We start from the raw sequence: 18,392 nt of genomic DNA, 5'->3' as shown, positions 1-18,392 counted from the left end.
AGTGCTAATTTAATGGCCAGTAGCTCTCGATCCCCGATGGAGTAGTTCCTCTCCGCCGGAGAGAAGGTCCTAGAAAAAAAACCACAAGTAACAGCATGCCCAGAAGAATTTTTTTGTAGAAGAACCGCTCCAGCTCCTACTGAGGAGGCATCAACCTCCAATAGGAAGGGTTTAGATGGGTCAGGTCTGGAGAGCACGGGAGCAGAAGAAAAGGCAGACTTGAGCCGTTTAAAGGTGTCTTCCGCTTGAGGAGGCCATGACTTAGGATTAGCTTAAATATTGAAAAAATTGACCTGGCATCAGGCGCTCGGGGATCCAAAGAGATCTCACAACCAGTTCATGGAGGTGGATAGGGATTCAAGCTTTATTAGTATACAACAACGCGTTTCGGGGTTAGCATACCCCTTCTTCAGATTGACAGATTTGTACAGTACAGTGCAACAGAGAGCTTTTTATACACACATTGATTGAGAAACAAAATGGTGGCAAGGTCACAGGTTCAGGGTGGGAGGTACAACAGTAGCAATAGAAACGCAAAAAAACTGGGAACTTTATCTTTAGATTGACTCATGTACTTTATACCTATATATGGGGATAACAGTAACTTCAAAATAAAGAAAGGAAATGTGCTTTATTAGAAAATGTAAAGCAAGGTGTAATACTTAATCCGGTTCATGTATTAGATAGAGGCTTGGTGCGCACTCATTGCGAACGTTGCCGTGCGCTCCACGGCATGTAAACAACAGCCGCATGTCCCCGCTCTGTTTATAAACAGAGCGGAGATGCGGCGTGTAGGTTGCTACGGACGCGTCGCTGGGGAGCGTGTCCTGGAGAGATGATATATTACAGAGCAAGCGCATGGTTTAGCGCTGATCTGTGTGAATCAGGTAAAGGGAACTATGTGGAGCATGATTTTAACGGCACAGTTTTGCTTAGTATATAGAGAAATGAGTGTATTACATGAAAATTTTATACATTTTTAACAAAAATATTATTATTATAGAATAGGTTTGTATCAACAAGAATCAATAGGGTGCGTAAGTAAAAAATAGGATGAATCAGTATATGATATCACGGGCTGGAAGTATATAAGCAAATAAATAAATAAATAAATATTTAGTATATAAAAATATGTATAAAAATATGTATAAAAAGTGATGAATAGGAATAATTAAATGGTATAGGGGACTTCATGTAAAAATGTATAAAACAATGATAATATGATAATATGAGAAAATATAAAAAAAAAAAAAAAAATAATTATAAAAAAAAAAAAAAAAAAAAAAAAAAAAAAAAAAATATATAAAATTCTATAAAGATCTATAAAAACCGCACATTGGTCCAAAAAATAAATATATATACAAATTTATACATATATATATATAAATATATATATATGTACATACATCACATAGGGTACGGAAAAACAGAGGGAGCCTTTATATAAAGCTCTCTACTTCCACATAGCCATATTCACAAGTTACTCTCAATAAATTCATTTAAACCAAGGGGCTGAAGTGTGCGTAATTTAAATATCCAAAAATTTTCACGTTGCCTGAGTGTATTAAAACGCTGGGGAACGTCTTTGTTAATCTGTTCTATGGCAGATATCTTGAAGGCCGAAAAATCGCCCTCATGATATAGCGAAGCATGGCGTGACACACTGTGAAGCTGGTACTTGAGGGTTACATTGCTACGGTGTTTGTTGATCCGGTTTCTCAAACACTGTGTGGTGCGGCCTACGTATTGCAGGCCACACGGGCACTGTAAGAGGTATACAACATATTGGGAGTCGCAAGATATATGTGATTTAATAGGAAAGATCTCTTTGGTGACCGCAGAGTGAAACTCTTTTGCCATATGCATTAAATTTACACAACATTTGCAGCGCGCATGGTTACACTTAAAACAACCATTCTTTTGTAAAAAGTTGGAAGGTTTCTTTTGTAGAGTTTTTAAATTACTGGGGGCGAGTATGTTTTTTAGGGAGCGTGCTCGCCGAAAGGTGACTTGTGGTTTTGGAGGGAGAATTTTTTGTAGAAAAGGATCATTTAGAAGAATGTTCCAATGTTTGGCAAGTATAGATCTAATATCTTTATTATTATTAGAAAAGGTGGTAATAAAATTACAACATCGTTTATCTAATGGTGTATCTGCTGTCAGAATTTTTTTGGTAAGACAGTCAGATTGTGTCAGTTTGTTTGCTCTGGTTTTAGCAGAAATTACGATTTTTTTCGGGTATTTCTTTGCTTGAAATCTACTAACCAGTAATTTGCTCTGTTGGACATAGTCTGTATTTAAGGTGCAGTTACGGCGAATGCGCTTAAATTGTCCAAACGGTACGTTCTGGAGCCATTTCTTATAATGACTTAGGATTGGCATTCTTCTTGGTTAAAGCCACGATAGGAGCCACAATGGTGGAAAAATGTGGAATAAATTGTCTGTAATAATTGGCGAACCCCAAAAAACGTTGGATAGCACGGAGTCCGGAGGGGCGTGGCCAATCTAAGACGGCAGAGAGTTTGTCTGGGTCCATTTGTAGTCCCTGGCCAGAGACCAAGTATCCTAGGAAAGGAAGAGATTGACATTCAAACAGACATTTCTCCATTTTGGCATAGAGTTGATTGTCTCGAAGTCTCTGAAGAACCATGCGGACATGCTGGCGGTGTTCTTCTAGGTTGGCAGAAAAAATCAGAATATCGTCCAGATACACAACAACACAGGAATATAAGAGATCACGAAAAATTTCATTAACAAAGTCTTGGAAGACGGCAGGGGCGTTGCACAGGCCAAAGGGCATGACCAGATACTCAAAGTGTCCATCTCTAGTGTTAAATGCCGTTTTCCATTCGTCCCCCTCCCTGATGCGGATGAGATTATAAGCACCTCTTAAGTCCAGTTTGGTAAAGATGTGGGCACCTTGGAGGCGATCAAAGAGTTCAGAGATAAGAGGTAGAGGGTAGCGGTTCTTTACCGTGATTTTATTAAGTCCGCGGTAGTCAATGCAAGGACGTAGGGAGCCATCTTTTTTGGACACAAAGAAAAATCCAGCTCCGGCAGGAGAGGAGGATTTGCGGATAAACCCCTTTTTTAAATTTTCCTGGATGTACTCGGACATAGCAAGAGTCTCTGGGGCGGACAGAGGATAAATTCTGCCCCGGGGTGGAGTAGTGCCCGGGAGGAGGTCAATAGGACAGTCATAAGGCCTGTGAGGAGGTAGAGTCTCAGCTTGTTTCTTGCAAAATACGTCAGCATAGTCCATATAGGCCTTAGGGAGACCGGTTACAGGGGGAACCACAGGGTCACGGCAGGGAGTACTGGGAACCGGTTTAAGGCAGTCCTTGAAACAAGAGGTACCCCAGCTCTTGATCTCCCCTGTGGACCAATCCAGGGTTAGGGAATGGCGTTGAAGCCACGGTAGTCCAAGGAGAATTTCGGAAGTGCAATTGGGGAGGACCAAAAACTCAATTTTTTCATGATGAGGTCCGATGCACATTAGGAGGGGCTCCGTGCGGTAACGTATGGTACAGTCCAATCTTTCATTGTTAACACAATTGATGTAGAGGGGTCTGGCGAGACTGGTTACCGGGATGTTGAACCTGTTGATGAGAGAGGCCAAAATAAAGTTTCCTGCAGATCCGGAATCCAAGAAGGCCATAGTAGAGAAGGAGAAGGTAGATGCAGATATCCGCACAGGCACAGTAAGACGTGGAGAAGCAGAGTTGACATCAAGGACTGTCTCACCCTTGTGCGGAGTCAGCGTGCGTCTTTCCAGGCGGGGAGGACGGATAGGACAATCCTTCAGGAAGTGTTCGGTACCGGCACAGTACAGGCAGAGATTCTCCATGCGGCGTCGTTTCCTCTCTTGAGGTGTCAGGCGAGACCGGTCAACTTGCATAGCCTCCACGGCGGGAGGCACAGGAACGGATTGCAGAGGACCAGAGGAGAGAGGAGCGGGGAGAAAAAACGCCTCGTGCGAACAAAGTCCATATCCTGGCGGAGCTCCTGACGCCTTTCGGAAAAACGCATGTCAATGCGAGTGGCAAGATGAATGAGTTCATGTAGATTAGCAGGAATTTCTCGTGCGGCCAGAACATCTTTAATGTTGCTGGATAGGCCTTTTTTAAAGAGGGCCTCATTATTCCAGGATAGTTCAGAAGCAAGAGTACGGAATTGTATTTAATTATAAAGGTCTTTAAATGCACCCTTTAAACTCTGCGTTAACAATTGTATGGTGGGACCCTTCAAGCCTATGTACACAATGGCCCTGATTTACTAAGAGTGGTGTGTAGGTTTCTTTGTGGGTTTTAATTCCCTACAATTTATTTTCCACGGTATTTACTAAGGTTTCCCTACATTTTCCACTTTCCCTACATTTTCCTTTTTTTACACATGTTCTGATCTGTCGGGTTTTCCTCAGCTCAAATCCATCGCATTTTCTGTGGAAACCTTAGTAAATATGTTGGGTTTTTGTGAAAATGTCGTCAACACGCCCCTTTTCAGAGATCACGCCCCCTTTTCATGATGACCACGCCCCTTTTTCGGGTTTTCTTAGCAAAATGGAGAGTTAGTCGGGGGTTTTTCAATTCTGGCGCAAAATCTGGCGCAGACAGAATTTCTGGCTCATTGCGACAGAATCTGGCGCACAACCCGACAAAACATGTCGGGTTTCCAATAGTAAATGAGGGCCACTGAGTTTTTTGGTCTTTATTTTCAACCTTAGAGTATGTTCACACTGAGGAATCTCTGTTCACGGAATTCTGATCAGGAATTCTGCTCTGAGATTCCATCTGGCGGCGGCCACCAAAATCCTTCGGCAGTAGGACCGAGTGGACCTGCGCCGTCATCATTGACGGCGCAGGTCCACTCGGTCCTACTGCCGAAGGATTTTGGTGGCCGCAGTGTGCGCAATTCAGCCGAAAGAATAAATAGGTTCATTCTTTCCAGGGATTATTTTCAAAGTCAGAGTTTTCTGCCGCTGAAATTCCGTAGTGTGAATTGGTCCACAAAAGACTCATCCACACCAATGTTAAGGTTCACACAGCAGAATGCCTGAGCGCATTTCTGCAGAATTTCTGTGGCGTGAACATACCCTTACATTTTTTCCCACTTTTTTTCCCACTTTTTTTTTTTTTTTTAAGCAAATTCTACTATGCAGTTTGCAATCCCATTTGATTCCTGAAAGGAACAAAGGACCTTGCACTTACTTTCACAGCAATGAGATTACGACTGTAAGATTCTACTGATGACAAATTACCAGACGCTTCTACATTGAGTACATAAATAAAAAATGTCCAAAACACTGTGTGTATGTGTGCGGCGGGCGGGTGGTGAGGGGTATACTATTATGCATGTGCCACATTTTTGTCCCCACTGTTTGACGCCTGATAGGTAAATTTCATTTACTGGTATCGTCCGTACACTACTTGTGAGACACTATTTAAACATGTTCTTCTACTCAGCTTCTACTCCTAAAAAAAGGGGGCGTGGCTAGAGGATTGTATCGCTCCTTGATTATTTTACTATGGAAAAAGGCGCATTTCGGGCACAATATTTGGCGTAAGCTACACACACACAAAAAAAACAGGCATGGTAACACTCGAGGAGAGGCTTAAATTTACTAACAAACGTGTCTAATTAGTAATTAAAGGGGTATTCCAGGAAAAAACTTTTTTTTTTCTATCAACTGGCTCCAGAAAGTTAAACAGATTTGTAAACGACTTCTTTTAAAAAATCTTAATCCTTTCAAAAATTATCAGCTGCTGAAGTTGAGTGGTTGTTTTCTGTCTGGCAACAGTGCTCTCTGCTGACATCTCTGCTTGTCTCGGGAACTGCACAGAGTAGAAGAGGTTTGCTATGGGGATTTGCTTCTAAACTGGGCGGTTCCCGAGACACGTGTCATCAGAGAGGATTTAGACAGAGAAGAACAACTCAACTTCAGCAGCTCATAAGTACTGAAAGAATTAAGATTTTTTAATAGAAGTCATTTACAAATCTGTTTAACTTTCTGCAGCCAGTTGATATATATATATAAAAAAAAGTTTTTCCCTGGAATACCCCTGTAACACAGTAAAAATACACCGTGCACAATGCAGGTGGACACAGAGCAACAATAGTATAGTCTAACTGTAACAATAAATAAATAAATAATTATTTCTATGCTCCTGTGCAGATGCAGCGCTTTAACATACAACTTCATAGCGATCAACACCCCACAAGTATATAAACAGGGCTGTACTGTATAAAAAGAGAAAAGAAAACATTGCATTTCAGTCTGCAGGTGATCTGCTCTTTGCTGGAGTCTAAGTGAATTGTGCACAGCTCCCCCTAGCGCCTGAAGCCTGAACACCATTGCCTCGCGCGCTGCTGTCGGGGCGGGGTCGGGAAGCTCGGGACTTCCCCTGTAGTCGCTCAGTTTCTAAACAGCCTGATTTCCCCGAAATGATGCCGAGCTGTGACATCTCCGGCGGCCAATAGGGGCGCCCTGTCATCTCAGGGCGGGCTCACCCAACAATATACCTGGGGATCCCGCAGCTCTCCCCATACAGTTCTTCACTGACTTTATCCCAGTGTTGGCCATATAAGAAAACCTGCTGGATCTCTGCTCTGCCCGGATCACCCTTCTGCAGTACAGTTCTGTGCAAGGAGGAATCCTCTCATCAGGTAATGTGCTGACTGCTATATACTTCTATGGGATCAGGACTGCTGGAGAAACTTTTCTAAAGTGCATGCACAGTTTAGCTATGAAAAAACAAAAAAAAAACATTTATATATACATATATATGTGTGTATATATATATATATATATATATATATATATATATTTATTTTATTTTATATATATATATATATATATATATAAACAAAAAAAATAAACATTTATGTACACATATATTTTATATATTATATATATATATATATAAATATATATGTATATATAAATGTTTATTTTTTTGTTTTTGCAAACATACATATACATGCATATATATATATATATAATAAAAAAAATATATATACATGTATATGTGTTTGAAAAAACAAAAAAATAAACATATATATATATATATCTTAAATATGTATATATATATATATTTTTATATATATATATATATATATATATATATTTAGTATTATGTGCATATATACATATCATTGTATCATGCTTGACTCCCTATTTAGATATTCCCATTCATTCTGAGCAATGCAATTCCTCCATATTCAGTGCATTAAATGCTTTACTTGTGCAGACTGTCTAAAATACATGTCAGATCCGCTGCAGGTGTGTATATATATATATATATATATATATATATATATATATATAAATGCTATAGTGCAGCCAGCGACCGCATACCATGCACGCTGCATGAGAAGGAAGTTCACTGTCAAAAAAACAAAGCTATTATAAAGGGGGGTGTGGAGCTGCAATGTGAGGGAGCAGCCTGCAGGTGGCGGTGGTGCTCTTGCTGGAACATTAACAGTGTTTAATGAGGGGCTGTACAGTGTAAAGTTCATATAGGGGTTGGGTCATGGAAATGCTTGTTATGGCAGAACGTGCAGCCTAGACTATCGGAAAGTAGATGTTACGTCCTGATCTGCTCGGTCTGTAAAATACTTACTATATATGACGATAATACTAAATACTATGTAATACTAAATATTGCGGAAACAAATAGAAAAAATATATATTATTATGGCACAGTATAATGTAGATATAGATAAAATTCAGACAACCATCTAGAGTCGCCCAACCTTGTTGCAAAACTACAACTCCCATTATCCCACCGTCAGTACATGATGGGAGTTGTAGTTGTGCAACAGCCAGTGCGCCACAGGTTAGGGAACGTATACGTATAATAATGTTATCTGTTTGAATTAAACGCACAGTAGTCTCCAAAACGCGGACCTCCAGATGTTGCAAAACTACAACTCCCAGCATGCCCGGACAGCCGTTGGCTGTCCGGGCATGCTGAGAGTTGTAGTTTGTAGGTTACCTGGCCGAATAGGCATAGGTAGCCCTGACTGTGGGGACGAAAGGGTTAAGAAGCAGGAAGAAATAGCAACCCTCCCACTCCAGTACCTTGGGGAGGGGTTTTCCAAAGGGGTACGCCCAGGGGTATTTACTGGGTGTCCTGCAAGCAGCTCTCCCTCTTGTGTTCCAGCATCCAAGGTGAGAGCATCCCCTGTGATGGCTGACGAACAGTTTTGGTGTGGTTTCCGGGAGCGGGTGCTGGCTGATGCTTCACTTATCCCCCGCATTTTAGCGGAGCTCGGGGACGCTGCTGCGATGCGTGCCCCGGCTCCTGTTAGCTCCCCTGTTCCTGTTGCAGCCCCTGTTGATTTACTGCCGGCTCCGGCGGCGGCCCCGCGGGGCCGACGTACTTTTAGACAGAGGCGCCCCCCTTCCAGGCTTAGCCCCAGTCCCCCTCACCTTCCCAGCGGCGCCCGGCGTGCTGGGGAGGCCGAGCGCACGGCGCCGGGATCCAGGGCCTTCGCGGCCAGCATTGGCCCAGCGAAGTGTCGGGCGGTAGCTCCGCCCCTTCCGGTTTCGGCTCCCCGCACTTCCCGGCGCGCTGTCTCGGCTGCAGCTAGGGCTGAGCGCGGATCCTTAGTGGCAGGTCAGATAATGGGCGCACAGGCCTCTCATAATTCGCAGGCATCCTCTTCAGCTGATGAGGTGCCTGGTACCCCTCCTGTTTTCCAGGGTCCCAGTGTGGTTCCAATTGCAGGCAGCAGCTATACTAGTCTCCCTGAAAATGCCCCTTTGCTGCCTGCTGTAGTAGATTCTATGGATGTGGGTAGTGAGCCTTTATTTGAAGATGCTGTAGAGGTTGTGGGAGTGGGCCAGGGTTTGCTGCCTCCTATCTCTCAGGCTACAATTTTAACCTCTGCTCCACAGCCACATAGTGCCCCCAGCCCCTTGCATAACCCCCTCCCTCCCCCCCCCCCCTCCCCCAGTGGTTGCTGCTGCACAGTTGCCGGCGCCTATAGTCAGCCAGCCACCGCGTGACCGTGATGGTTATGGGTCTGTGAGTCGGTCCCGTGGGCGTCGGTCCCGATCGTCCTCCCGGGGTTCTGGCCGATCGCGCAGAAGCAGAACTGCTGTGTCGCATCATGGGTGTAGGAGACGTTGTCGCCGGGAGTCCAGGAACAGGGACAGGTCCCGCAGGTCCCGTTCATCCCGCTGGCGTTCGCCCTCCTCCTCGGGGGAGAGTTCCTGGAGTTCCGTTAGCCCGGACAGGAGGTCTCGTAGGCGTTCGGGCAGGCGACACAGGTCCAAGCCTGCTCGGAGGTCTTCAAATGGAGCTGACCGACAGGGGGCTGTAGATACACCTGCACCCGCGGAGCGTGTGGACCCTGCTCCGGTTCCTCAGTGTGGACCTTCATCTTCTCCGACTGTTGTTCCTGCGCAGACGGGTGAGTTCAACTTTGCTGGGGTTTGGGGTGATGCGGGTTCTGATCTTTTGCCTACTCTTAAAGCGGTTTTGGCTAGGTTGGAGGGTTCACAGGCTAGTCCTGCTCCCGTGGTTAGGAAGGTTTCCCCGGTACGGGCGGGGGTACATAAGGAGTCATTCTTTTGTGGTGTCAGTCCCCTTGGATCGCATGTTGAGTTGGCTGTGAAAGAAAAGATTTGGGGGAACCAGTATGTTGATATCTGGTCGTTGGTGTCGGTGGACCAGCACACCATTGATAAGGAGCGTAGGCCTCAGCCTGAAAAGTCTTTTCCAGCTAGGCCAAAAGTAGCTAAGACTATGGGAAATTGGGTTCAGGCTTTTGCTGTTTTGGGTTGTATAATGGGTGAAAAGCATCCTGAACGTTGTTCGGAGCTTTTTATATATATGGACTCGGTGTATAATGCCTACAAGTCTCATGGGGGTTCGGCCTGGTGGCGTTATGACGAAGAATTTCGTCGTCGCCTGGCCTTGACGCCCGAGGTTGGTTGGGGAGTTAAGGCAACTGATGTTTGGTTGCGCTTGATGATGGCCCAGAAGGGAACCCCCTTTCAGTCTGGGGCCGCTGGCCCAGCGGGGACACCAGGGTCAGTGGCCGTGCGGCGTCCCGGCGCATGCTGGCTATTTAACGAAGGACACTGTAAGTTCCTTAACCTGTGCAAATACAAGCACGAATGCTCCGCTTGCGGAGGTGGCCACGCTGCAACGCGTTGTCCACGGGCCCCGAAGCTCCCGGGGCGTCCCGCAGCTGCCGGTGAGGGGAAGGACGCCGGTGAACGTGTCCGCGATGTCCCCGTGGTTAGAGCGGTACCCCAATAAGGAGTGCGCCCTAGTTTTGAGGGATGGTTTTTCCCAGGGGTTTTTTATCCCCTTTGTTTTGGGTTCTGATGCTGGGGAGTACCCCGACAATTTGAAATCTGCCAGGGAACGCCCGGATGTGTTGAGTGAAAAAATTGGAAAGGAGGTGGCCCTAGGGCGCTTTATGGGCCCGTACCGCCACCCTCCGCTGCCTATGTTTAGAGTTTCCCCGTTGGGTGTGGTGCCAAAGAAGGAGGCTGGAAAATTCCGACTTATCCATCATTTGTCCTACCCGAAGGGTACATCTGTAAATGATGGGATTCCGAAGGAGGATTCCTCGGTTTCCTACGTGTCTTTTGACAGGGCAGTGGCTCTAGTGCGAGGAGCGGGGCCTGCAGCCTTAATGGCGAAGTCCGATATTGAATCGGCTTTTCGCCTGCTCCCGGTACATCCGGAGTGTTTTCATTTGTTGGGTTGTCGTATGGATGGTGATTTCTATTATGATGTCTGTTTGCCCATGGGTTGTTCTATCTCATGTCACTACTTCGAAATGTTTAGTACGTTTTTGGAGTGGGTAGTACGTTTTGAGACGGGCTGTTCATCGGTGATTCACTATCTGGACGACTTTTTGTTCGTTGCCCCTGCGGGTTCCCCCAGATGTGGTTTCCTGTTAAGTACTTTTCGTTTTTTGATGCAGCGTTTTGGTGTTCCGCTGTCTGCAGACAAGACGGAAGGTCCGTCCACAGTAATGTCTTTTTTGGGTATTGAGATTGATTCGGTGGCTATGGTTTTTCGTTTGCCTTCTACTAAGTTGGAGATTATGTTACAATGGGTTGAGTGTTTTTGTGAGGCGAAGAAAGTCACTCTTCGGCAGATGCAGGTGCTCTTGGGGCATTTGGTTTTTGCCTGTCGGGTAATGCCGATGGGTAGGGTTTTTTCTAGGCGTTTATCTTTAGCGACCAGGGGAGTTGCCCTACCTGGTCACCGGATCCGCATCTCTCGGTGTCTGAGATCTGATTTGTTGGTGTGGCGGGAGTTTCTGCGGTGTTATAATGGCCATACCTGTTGGCAGGCGGAGGAGGTCTGCAGCGGTGAACTGCAGCTTTTCACGGATGCTGCAGGATCGGTTGGTTTTGGTGCCTTTTTTGCTGGTGAGTGGTGCGCGGAGGCGTGGCCGCCGGATTGGGAAGAGAGGGGTTGGTGCCGGAACTTGGCGTTATTGGAACTTTTTCCTATCGTTGTGGCTGTTGAGCTGTGGAGTGGTCGTTTCAGTAATCAAAGGGTTTGCTTTTGGACGGACAACGCAAGTGTGGTGCATTGTATTAATGGCTTGTCTTCCTCTTCTCTTCCTGTCTTGTCGCTTTTACGTCACTTGGTTCTCCGTTGTTTGGAATGCAATATTTGGTTCCGGGCTCGGCATGTCCCGGGTGTTGATAATGTTATTGCTGATTCTTTGTCTCGATTTCAGTTCCAGGACTTCAGGAGGTTGTGCCCGACGGCAGAGCTGGAGGGTCGAGCGTGCCCGCCTTTGGTCTGGGGCCTAGTGACAGGAGATTGATGCCACTACTGGAATCATCGATGGCGGCCTCTACGTGGTCGGGACATGGTAAGGCGTGGAAGGAGTGGTGTCTTTTGGTGTATGGGCGAAATGTGTCTGGGTGTTCTGATTCGAGATTGGAGGTAACTGTGGACTACTTATTGTCATTGCGCGCTTCACATTTTTCTGCTTTAGTGGCGCGGCGCAGGCTGGCGGGGGTCAGTTTTTATTTTCGCTTACTGGGGTGGGAAGATGTTACAAAACGTTTTTTGATTCAGCAATCGCTGAAGGGATGGCAGCGTACTCATGTCCGCAGGGAACAGCGGCGTCCTGTTTCCTATACTTTGCTTGTCTCGCTAGTACAGGCCTCGGTCAGTTGCTGTTGTTCCCCTTTTGAATCTGCCTTATACTCCGCTGCTTTTTGTGTTGCGTTTTTTGGTGCTCTGCGGGTGGGGGAGTTGGTTCCTTCCTCTAAGCAGGGTTCTGGTGGTTTGCTTTTTGAGGATGTGGTTTGCTCCAACGGTGTTTTGCAGCTGCGTATTCGGCGGTCGAAAACCGATCAGGCGGGAACGGGAGCTTGGGTTCGCCTTCAGTCGGTTGATGGCCCGGCCTGCCCGGTGCGGGCGGTTTCCGCCTATTTGTTGATTCGTGTTTCTGGCAGACAATTTTTCTCTCATGCTGATGGTTCGGCTTTGTCCCGTTTTCAATTTCAGTCGCTGTTCAAGCGGTGTCTGCAATACGCGGGGGCCCCCCCTTCCGAATTCGGAACGCATTCCTTTCGGATTGGGGCGGCTACGGAGGCGTCCAGGGCAGGATTGTCCGTGTCTGATATTCAGCGTATTGGGCGTTGGCGCTCGGATTGCTATGCTGGTTACGTGCGCCCTGAATTGTTGCTTTAACCTGTTTTTCCTTTTAGTTCCTCCGGTTGCTACGGTGGTGTTCTTGGGCCACTCCTATGTTCATCGGGCGGCACAGCGAGCGGCCTGCCGGCCTGGAGGGAGATCGTTGGGTTTCCATCAAGTCGATGCCCAATGGAGGGGGATTCCGGGTATGAGATGGCCTCAAGTGCTCTCGGAGACGGTGGACCTGTCCGGTAGGCTGAGATCGGGAGTTGTTTTGGTTGTCCACGCGGGTGGTAACGACCTGTGTTTCACCAGGGTCCCCGAGTTGATAACCATTATGAAAGCGGATGTGGAACGGCTCGGTGGATTTTTCTCCGAGATGGTTCTGGTGTGGTCGGAGATTGTTCCACGGGTAAAATGGCAGGGTGCCAGGGATGCAGAGGCCATTGAGCGGTCTCGCCGTTTAGTTAATTCCAGGATGGCGAGGTTTGTTCGGTCCAAGGGCGGTGTGGTGGTCAGGCACAGGGAGCTGGAAGGGGATAATAGGAGGTTTATGATAAGCGATGGTGTCCACCTCAACGATATTGGGCTGGACATCTTCCTTTCTGGTCTTCAAGATGGCGTTGAACAAGCCCTTTTTGTATTGAGTGGGGGTCGGAGCTCCGTGTAGGAGTACACGGGCTCCTTCAGTGGCGTAAAGGAGGTTTATTTTGGGGAGATTTGAGGTGCCGAAGGCAGCACATGCACGCTGTGGAGACAGTGGGGCATACTGCTTCGGCTGAAGCAGTACTTCGGCAATAAGAAGTTGGTTTTTCATGGTTACTGCTATGCAGTGTTATATTTATTTAACAGAGTTACATATATTTAAATAAACGAGCTGTGACCACCACCCAGCCCACTTAAAAGGTTCATGAGTGTCAGTGTTTTATTTCAGAGTGGGAGAATTTAGATTTAAGATCTGTTAAAAGGTTTGTCCGTACAGTCTGTAGGTTACCTGGCCGAATAGGCATAGGTAGCCCTGACTGTGGGGACGAAAGGGTTAAGAAGCAGGAAGAAATAGCAACCCTCCCACTCCAGTACCTTGGGGAGGGGTTTTCCAAAGGGGTACGCCCAGGGGTATTTACTGGGTGTCCTGCAAGCAGCTCTCCCTCTTGTGTTCCAGCATCCAAGGTCCCGCCCTCCCTCCCTGGTTTTTGCTTTCCTGTTTGTTTTGTTTGTTCAACTGGGCGTCCTGTTGTGGGACGTTCAGTTTTTTGTTACCCCTTTTATATATAAAAAAAAAAAAAAAAAAAAAAAAATGTATATATATTTCCTTTTTGATGATCAATTTCAATATACTTTGTGTGATTTTGTAAGTCACAGCTGGCGTAAAGGAGGTTTATTTTGGGGAGATTTGAGGTGCCGAAGGCAGCACATGCACGCTGTGGAGACAGTGGGGCATACTGCTTCGGCTGAAGCAGTACTTCGGCAATAAGAAGTTGGTTTTTCATGGTTACTGCTATGCAGTGTTATATTTATTTAACAGAGTTACATATATTTAAATAAACGAGCTGTGACCACCACCCAGCCCACTTAAAAGGTTCATGAGTGTCAGTGTTTTATTTCAGAGTGGGAGAATTTAGATTTAAGATCTGTTAAAAGGTTTGTCCGTACAGTCTTGCAACATCTGGAGGGCCACGGTTTGGAGACCACCGCTGTATTGTGTCAGTGAACTAATAGGAAGTCAGTAAGGACCCTGAAGTGGTGTTAGGTGCTTTCTGGCGGCAAAAAAAAAAAAGTCACACTCACAAGTCGGAGTCCTTTAAGGAAACAGATACTAGGCGGAGCTGAGAGCATCGCGTGCAGAATTGATCTGGTTTCCTGGATAAAATCTGTCAGGCCGGGCTTTATAGTTGTAGTAATCTCATATTACAGAGCTGGGGATTGGATAGGACTCTATAAATAGACACATCACTGCCTTGAACTTTGGGTTATAACCAAACAAGCTTCAAGCTTCAGTCCTAGTTTACAGCAGGAACTGCTCGTACGGGAGAGCATGGACATTGGATCAGAATTGGAATGTAAAGTCATGTCCGTTGTAGTGTGTGTGTGTGTGTGTGTATATATATATATATATATATATATATATATATATATATATATATATATATATATATATATATATATACAGTGGTCCCTCAAGTTGCAATATTCATTGGTTCCAGGACGACCATTGTATGTTGAGACCATAACTCTATGGAAACCTGGTAATTGGTTCTGAAGCCACCAAAATGTCATCCAAAAATAGGAAAAAGTGAGGATTAAAGAAAAATAAGTAGATAACTAATACAGATAAAGCAAATCCTTACATATAAAAGTAATAAAGATCTGCTGGGAGCTGTAATCACTGTCTATGTAGAGGACAGGAGCTTCTTCAGGGTCCTGTACAGTACACGCAATCCTAAAAAAAGTAGAATGGAGCTACCTCCACCTGGAGCAGCTACCCCTGGTACAGGTAAAGAGTAGCACAGAACATGTAGTACCTCCCTGTACTGTAGGGGGCGCTACCAGACAGCCAGTCAGTGCATGCACTTCAGTAATACAGGGGTTTTACCAGTGAATATCCATTCTGATTGGTCAGTTCTTCCAGCCATTGACACGTTTCACAGATCTGGACTGTCAGTGGCATTGTATGTTGAGTCTGGTTTCAAGTTACAATGGTCCAGAAAAGACCATTGTAGGTTGAAGTCAATAGGGTCTGCGACGGATTTTCCACAGTGAAAATTCCTCTGACGAAAATCTGCTGCAGACAGCCCATGGTGAGCCTACCTCCATTCAAACTCTCTATGGGAAACACGCTGGGAGTTTAAAAACAAATCCGCACCCTAAAGGGGTATTTGATGCAGTTGATCCACATACATGTGGCGGGTGGGTGCGACATATATAGCAGTTATTATTGTAGAAATCGTATCATATTGGAAAACATAGTTCTGACCCCGACATTGTGTTTCCACAGTAAAATGCCTGTGACACGTTTAAGGATGAGACCTTGGCTGGAAATGCAAATAGCGTCCAAGAAAATCCCTGGTCTTTCGTGGATAGACGAGGTAGCCTACCTATTCGCTGCACGCGCTTTTGTGCACTTATGTTCTTTACAGTATGTTTCTTTGCAATTTGCTTTGGCTACAATCTTAATCTGACTTCTGATTCTTGCAGAAAGAGGGGGTTTTCCAGATCCCCTGGAAGCACGCTGCCCGTCATGGCTGGGATATTGAAAAAGATGCCTGCCTTTTCCGCAGTTGGGCTATGCATACTGGTAGGTCTGGGATTACAGACGTACATTGCTCTAGTAGTATAAGGTCATGTAAACAGACTAGAGAGGAGAAAGAAAAAAGACAGGTGCGCTCCTAGTGCAGTATTGTTAACCTTAAATTGGCCCCAAAAAGGTAAATTCAGGCTTACCAGAAAGGGTTGTGCTAAGAGCACAACACCTCTGCAGGCATGTAGACTCGCTTAGTCGAAGAGGTCAGCTGCTCCAGAGTCCCTTTTGGGTGACAGATGTCGGACCCAAAAATAGTAGTAGAGATTTAAAGTATTGCGTAACAGCAATAAAATCGGGACTTCATCCAGGCGCTTCCCCTCAGATGTAAAGATCACGGAACCACCGGTTGGTTATAACATGGTTTATTTATTGGGTGCAACATAAAAAGTTTCGAGTCCTTGGATGAACTCTTCATCAGGCATGATGCCTGATGAAGAGTTCATCTAAGGACTCGAAACTTTTTATGTTGCACCCAATAAATGAACCACGTTATAACCAACCGGTGGTTCCGTGATCTTTACATCTGAGGGGAAGCGCCTGGATGAAGTCCCGATTTTATTGCTGTTACGCAATACTTTGAATCTCTATGTAAACAGACTAGACTCACTATTTTGTTAGATGATTGATCTGGCAGTAGAACAGAGGTCATGTTAAGTTACAGAAACAAGGCTCGATACTTGGTCTTAAACAGTGAAAAAAATCCATTCAGATCGCAATGACTTTTTAACATCTTATATGACTAGATGGATTGGATATTATTTTAGGAAAGCTTCTTAAAGGGGTACTCCAGTGGAAAACTATTTTTTTTTTTTTAAATGAACTGTTGCCATTAAATTATACAGATTTGTAAATTACTTCTGTTAAAAAATCTTAATCCTTCCACTACTTATCAGCTGCTGTAAACTACATAGGAAGTTCTTTTCTGTTTGAATTTCTTTCCAGTCTGACCACAGTTCCTCTGTACATGTCAGGAGCTGTCCAGAGCAGGAGAGATTTGCTATGGGGATTTGCTCCTACTCTGGACAGTTCCTGACATGGACAGAGGTGTCAGCAGAGTGCCACTATGGTCAGACAGAAAAGAACAACTCAGCTTCCTCTGTAGTATACAACAGATGATAAGTACTGGAAGGATTGAGATTTTTTTAATAGAAGTAATTTACAAATCTGTTTAACTTTCTGGAGCCAGTTGAAGTGAAAAAAAAAAAAATAGTTTTTTCCACTGGAGTACCCCAGGGTTCTAATAAGTAATTCTTTCAGCGTTGCGTAGGATTATGATCATCTTTGATGTTATCTTATTTGGTCAGTCGTATATTTGTTCTTTCATGTGGTGAGAGCTGGCTATCAGTGACCAGATGACAAAGGAGTTATCTCAAGATCCAAAGTTATCCCCTATCCAGAGGATAGTGGCCAACGGCTAGGACTCCTATTGATCCCAATACCAGTGATAAGTTGTCATCCAAACTTATAGAGCCACTGTCTTTGGAGGCTCCGTAGAGAATGAATGCAGTGCTTGCTTCCCTTATCCAAATTAAAGGGGTACTCTGGCAAAAAACATCTTATCCAAAGGACAGGGGATAAGATGTCTGATCGTGGGGGGTCCCGCCGCTGATCTCCGGTGCGGTACCCCGGTCATCCGTGCACAGAGCGAACTCCACTCCGTGGCGGATGACTGGCAACTACAGCCGCCAAGGCCCCTCCATTCATGTCTATGGGAGGAGACATGACGGCTACGTAGTAGCCGTCACGCCTCCTCCCATAGACATGAATGGAGGGGGCGTGGTGTGGCGTCACGAACAGGAAAGCTCCAAGCTTCTATGTTCCAGGCGCTGCCGGCACGGAGATCGCTGGGGTCCTCCGCGATCAGACATCTTATCCCCTATTCTTTGGATATTGGGATAACTCCTTTAAATCTAGCATTTGGACTGGTGTCACTACCTTGTGGACGGATACTTCTACTTACATATAGTCTAAGGTGTCACCGAGGCATGTTATAAATTACCATCTGGAAAAGTATGAAGACAGCGACTTATTGGGACATTTAGTGCCCCCCCCCGGTGCCCAATAGACACAATTATCAATGCAGTGGGCATGCCCATTGCCAAGTCAAAAAAATATGTAAAAGTAGACTATACTTGCTTTAAAAGTATTTATTCAGCCATTTGAAGTATTTGTTATTCATTCCTGCAGGAAAGTTCAAAGTTGGCGAGAAGGAACCCGATCCAAAAACTTGGAAAGCAAACTTCCGCTGTGCCATGAATTCTCTTCCTGATATAAAAGAAGTGAAGGATAAAAGTATACATAAAGGCTCAAGTGCCATTAGAGTCTACAGGATGCTGCCCGCTCAAGTAAAGACAGATAAAAAAGGTAATACTGTCAAATAGAAAATGTTATAGTGTACCTACCGTTATGAGTTGTTTTTCTAAATATTAGTCTTATGCAAAAAAAAAGTAATGCAATTTGGG

General features: G+C 45.2%; 1 protein-coding gene and 1 long non-coding RNA gene across 2 annotated transcripts in view; one reads left to right on the top strand and one right to left on the bottom strand.

The window, feature by feature from the left end:
* The first annotated feature begins 6,483 nt into the window (after positions 1 to 6,483).
* Positions 6,484 to 18,392, top strand: part of LOC130369616 (interferon regulatory factor 1-like) — a 16,781-nt gene continuing 4,872 nt past the window's right edge. The window contains exons 1-4 of the mRNA XM_056575055.1: positions 6,484 to 6,663; positions 15,625 to 15,715; positions 15,825 to 15,924; positions 18,118 to 18,294. Coding sequence (XP_056431030.1) covers positions 15,629 to 15,715; positions 15,825 to 15,924; positions 18,118 to 18,294 — 364 coding nt within the window. The 5' untranslated portion in view covers positions 6,484 to 6,663; positions 15,625 to 15,628. The remainder of the gene's footprint in view (positions 6,664 to 15,624; positions 15,716 to 15,824; positions 15,925 to 18,117; positions 18,295 to 18,392) is intronic.
* The window catches only part of LOC130369617 (uncharacterized), a 21,461-nt gene continuing 21,140 nt past the window's right edge, over positions 18,072 to 18,392 (bottom strand). Inside the window, exon 4 of the long non-coding RNA XR_008892840.1 lies at positions 18,072 to 18,195. This is a non-coding gene — a long non-coding RNA (uncharacterized LOC130369617). The remainder of the gene's footprint in view (positions 18,196 to 18,392) is intronic.

Source organism: Hyla sarda, chromosome 4 (assembly GCF_029499605.1).
Source record: "Hyla sarda isolate aHylSar1 chromosome 4, aHylSar1.hap1, whole genome shotgun sequence".
Lineage (NCBI taxonomy): Eukaryota > Metazoa > Chordata > Amphibia > Anura > Hylidae > Hyla > Hyla sarda.
The sequence above is the reverse complement of the archived record's forward strand: the minus strand, read 5'-3'. Positions and strand labels throughout refer to the sequence as shown.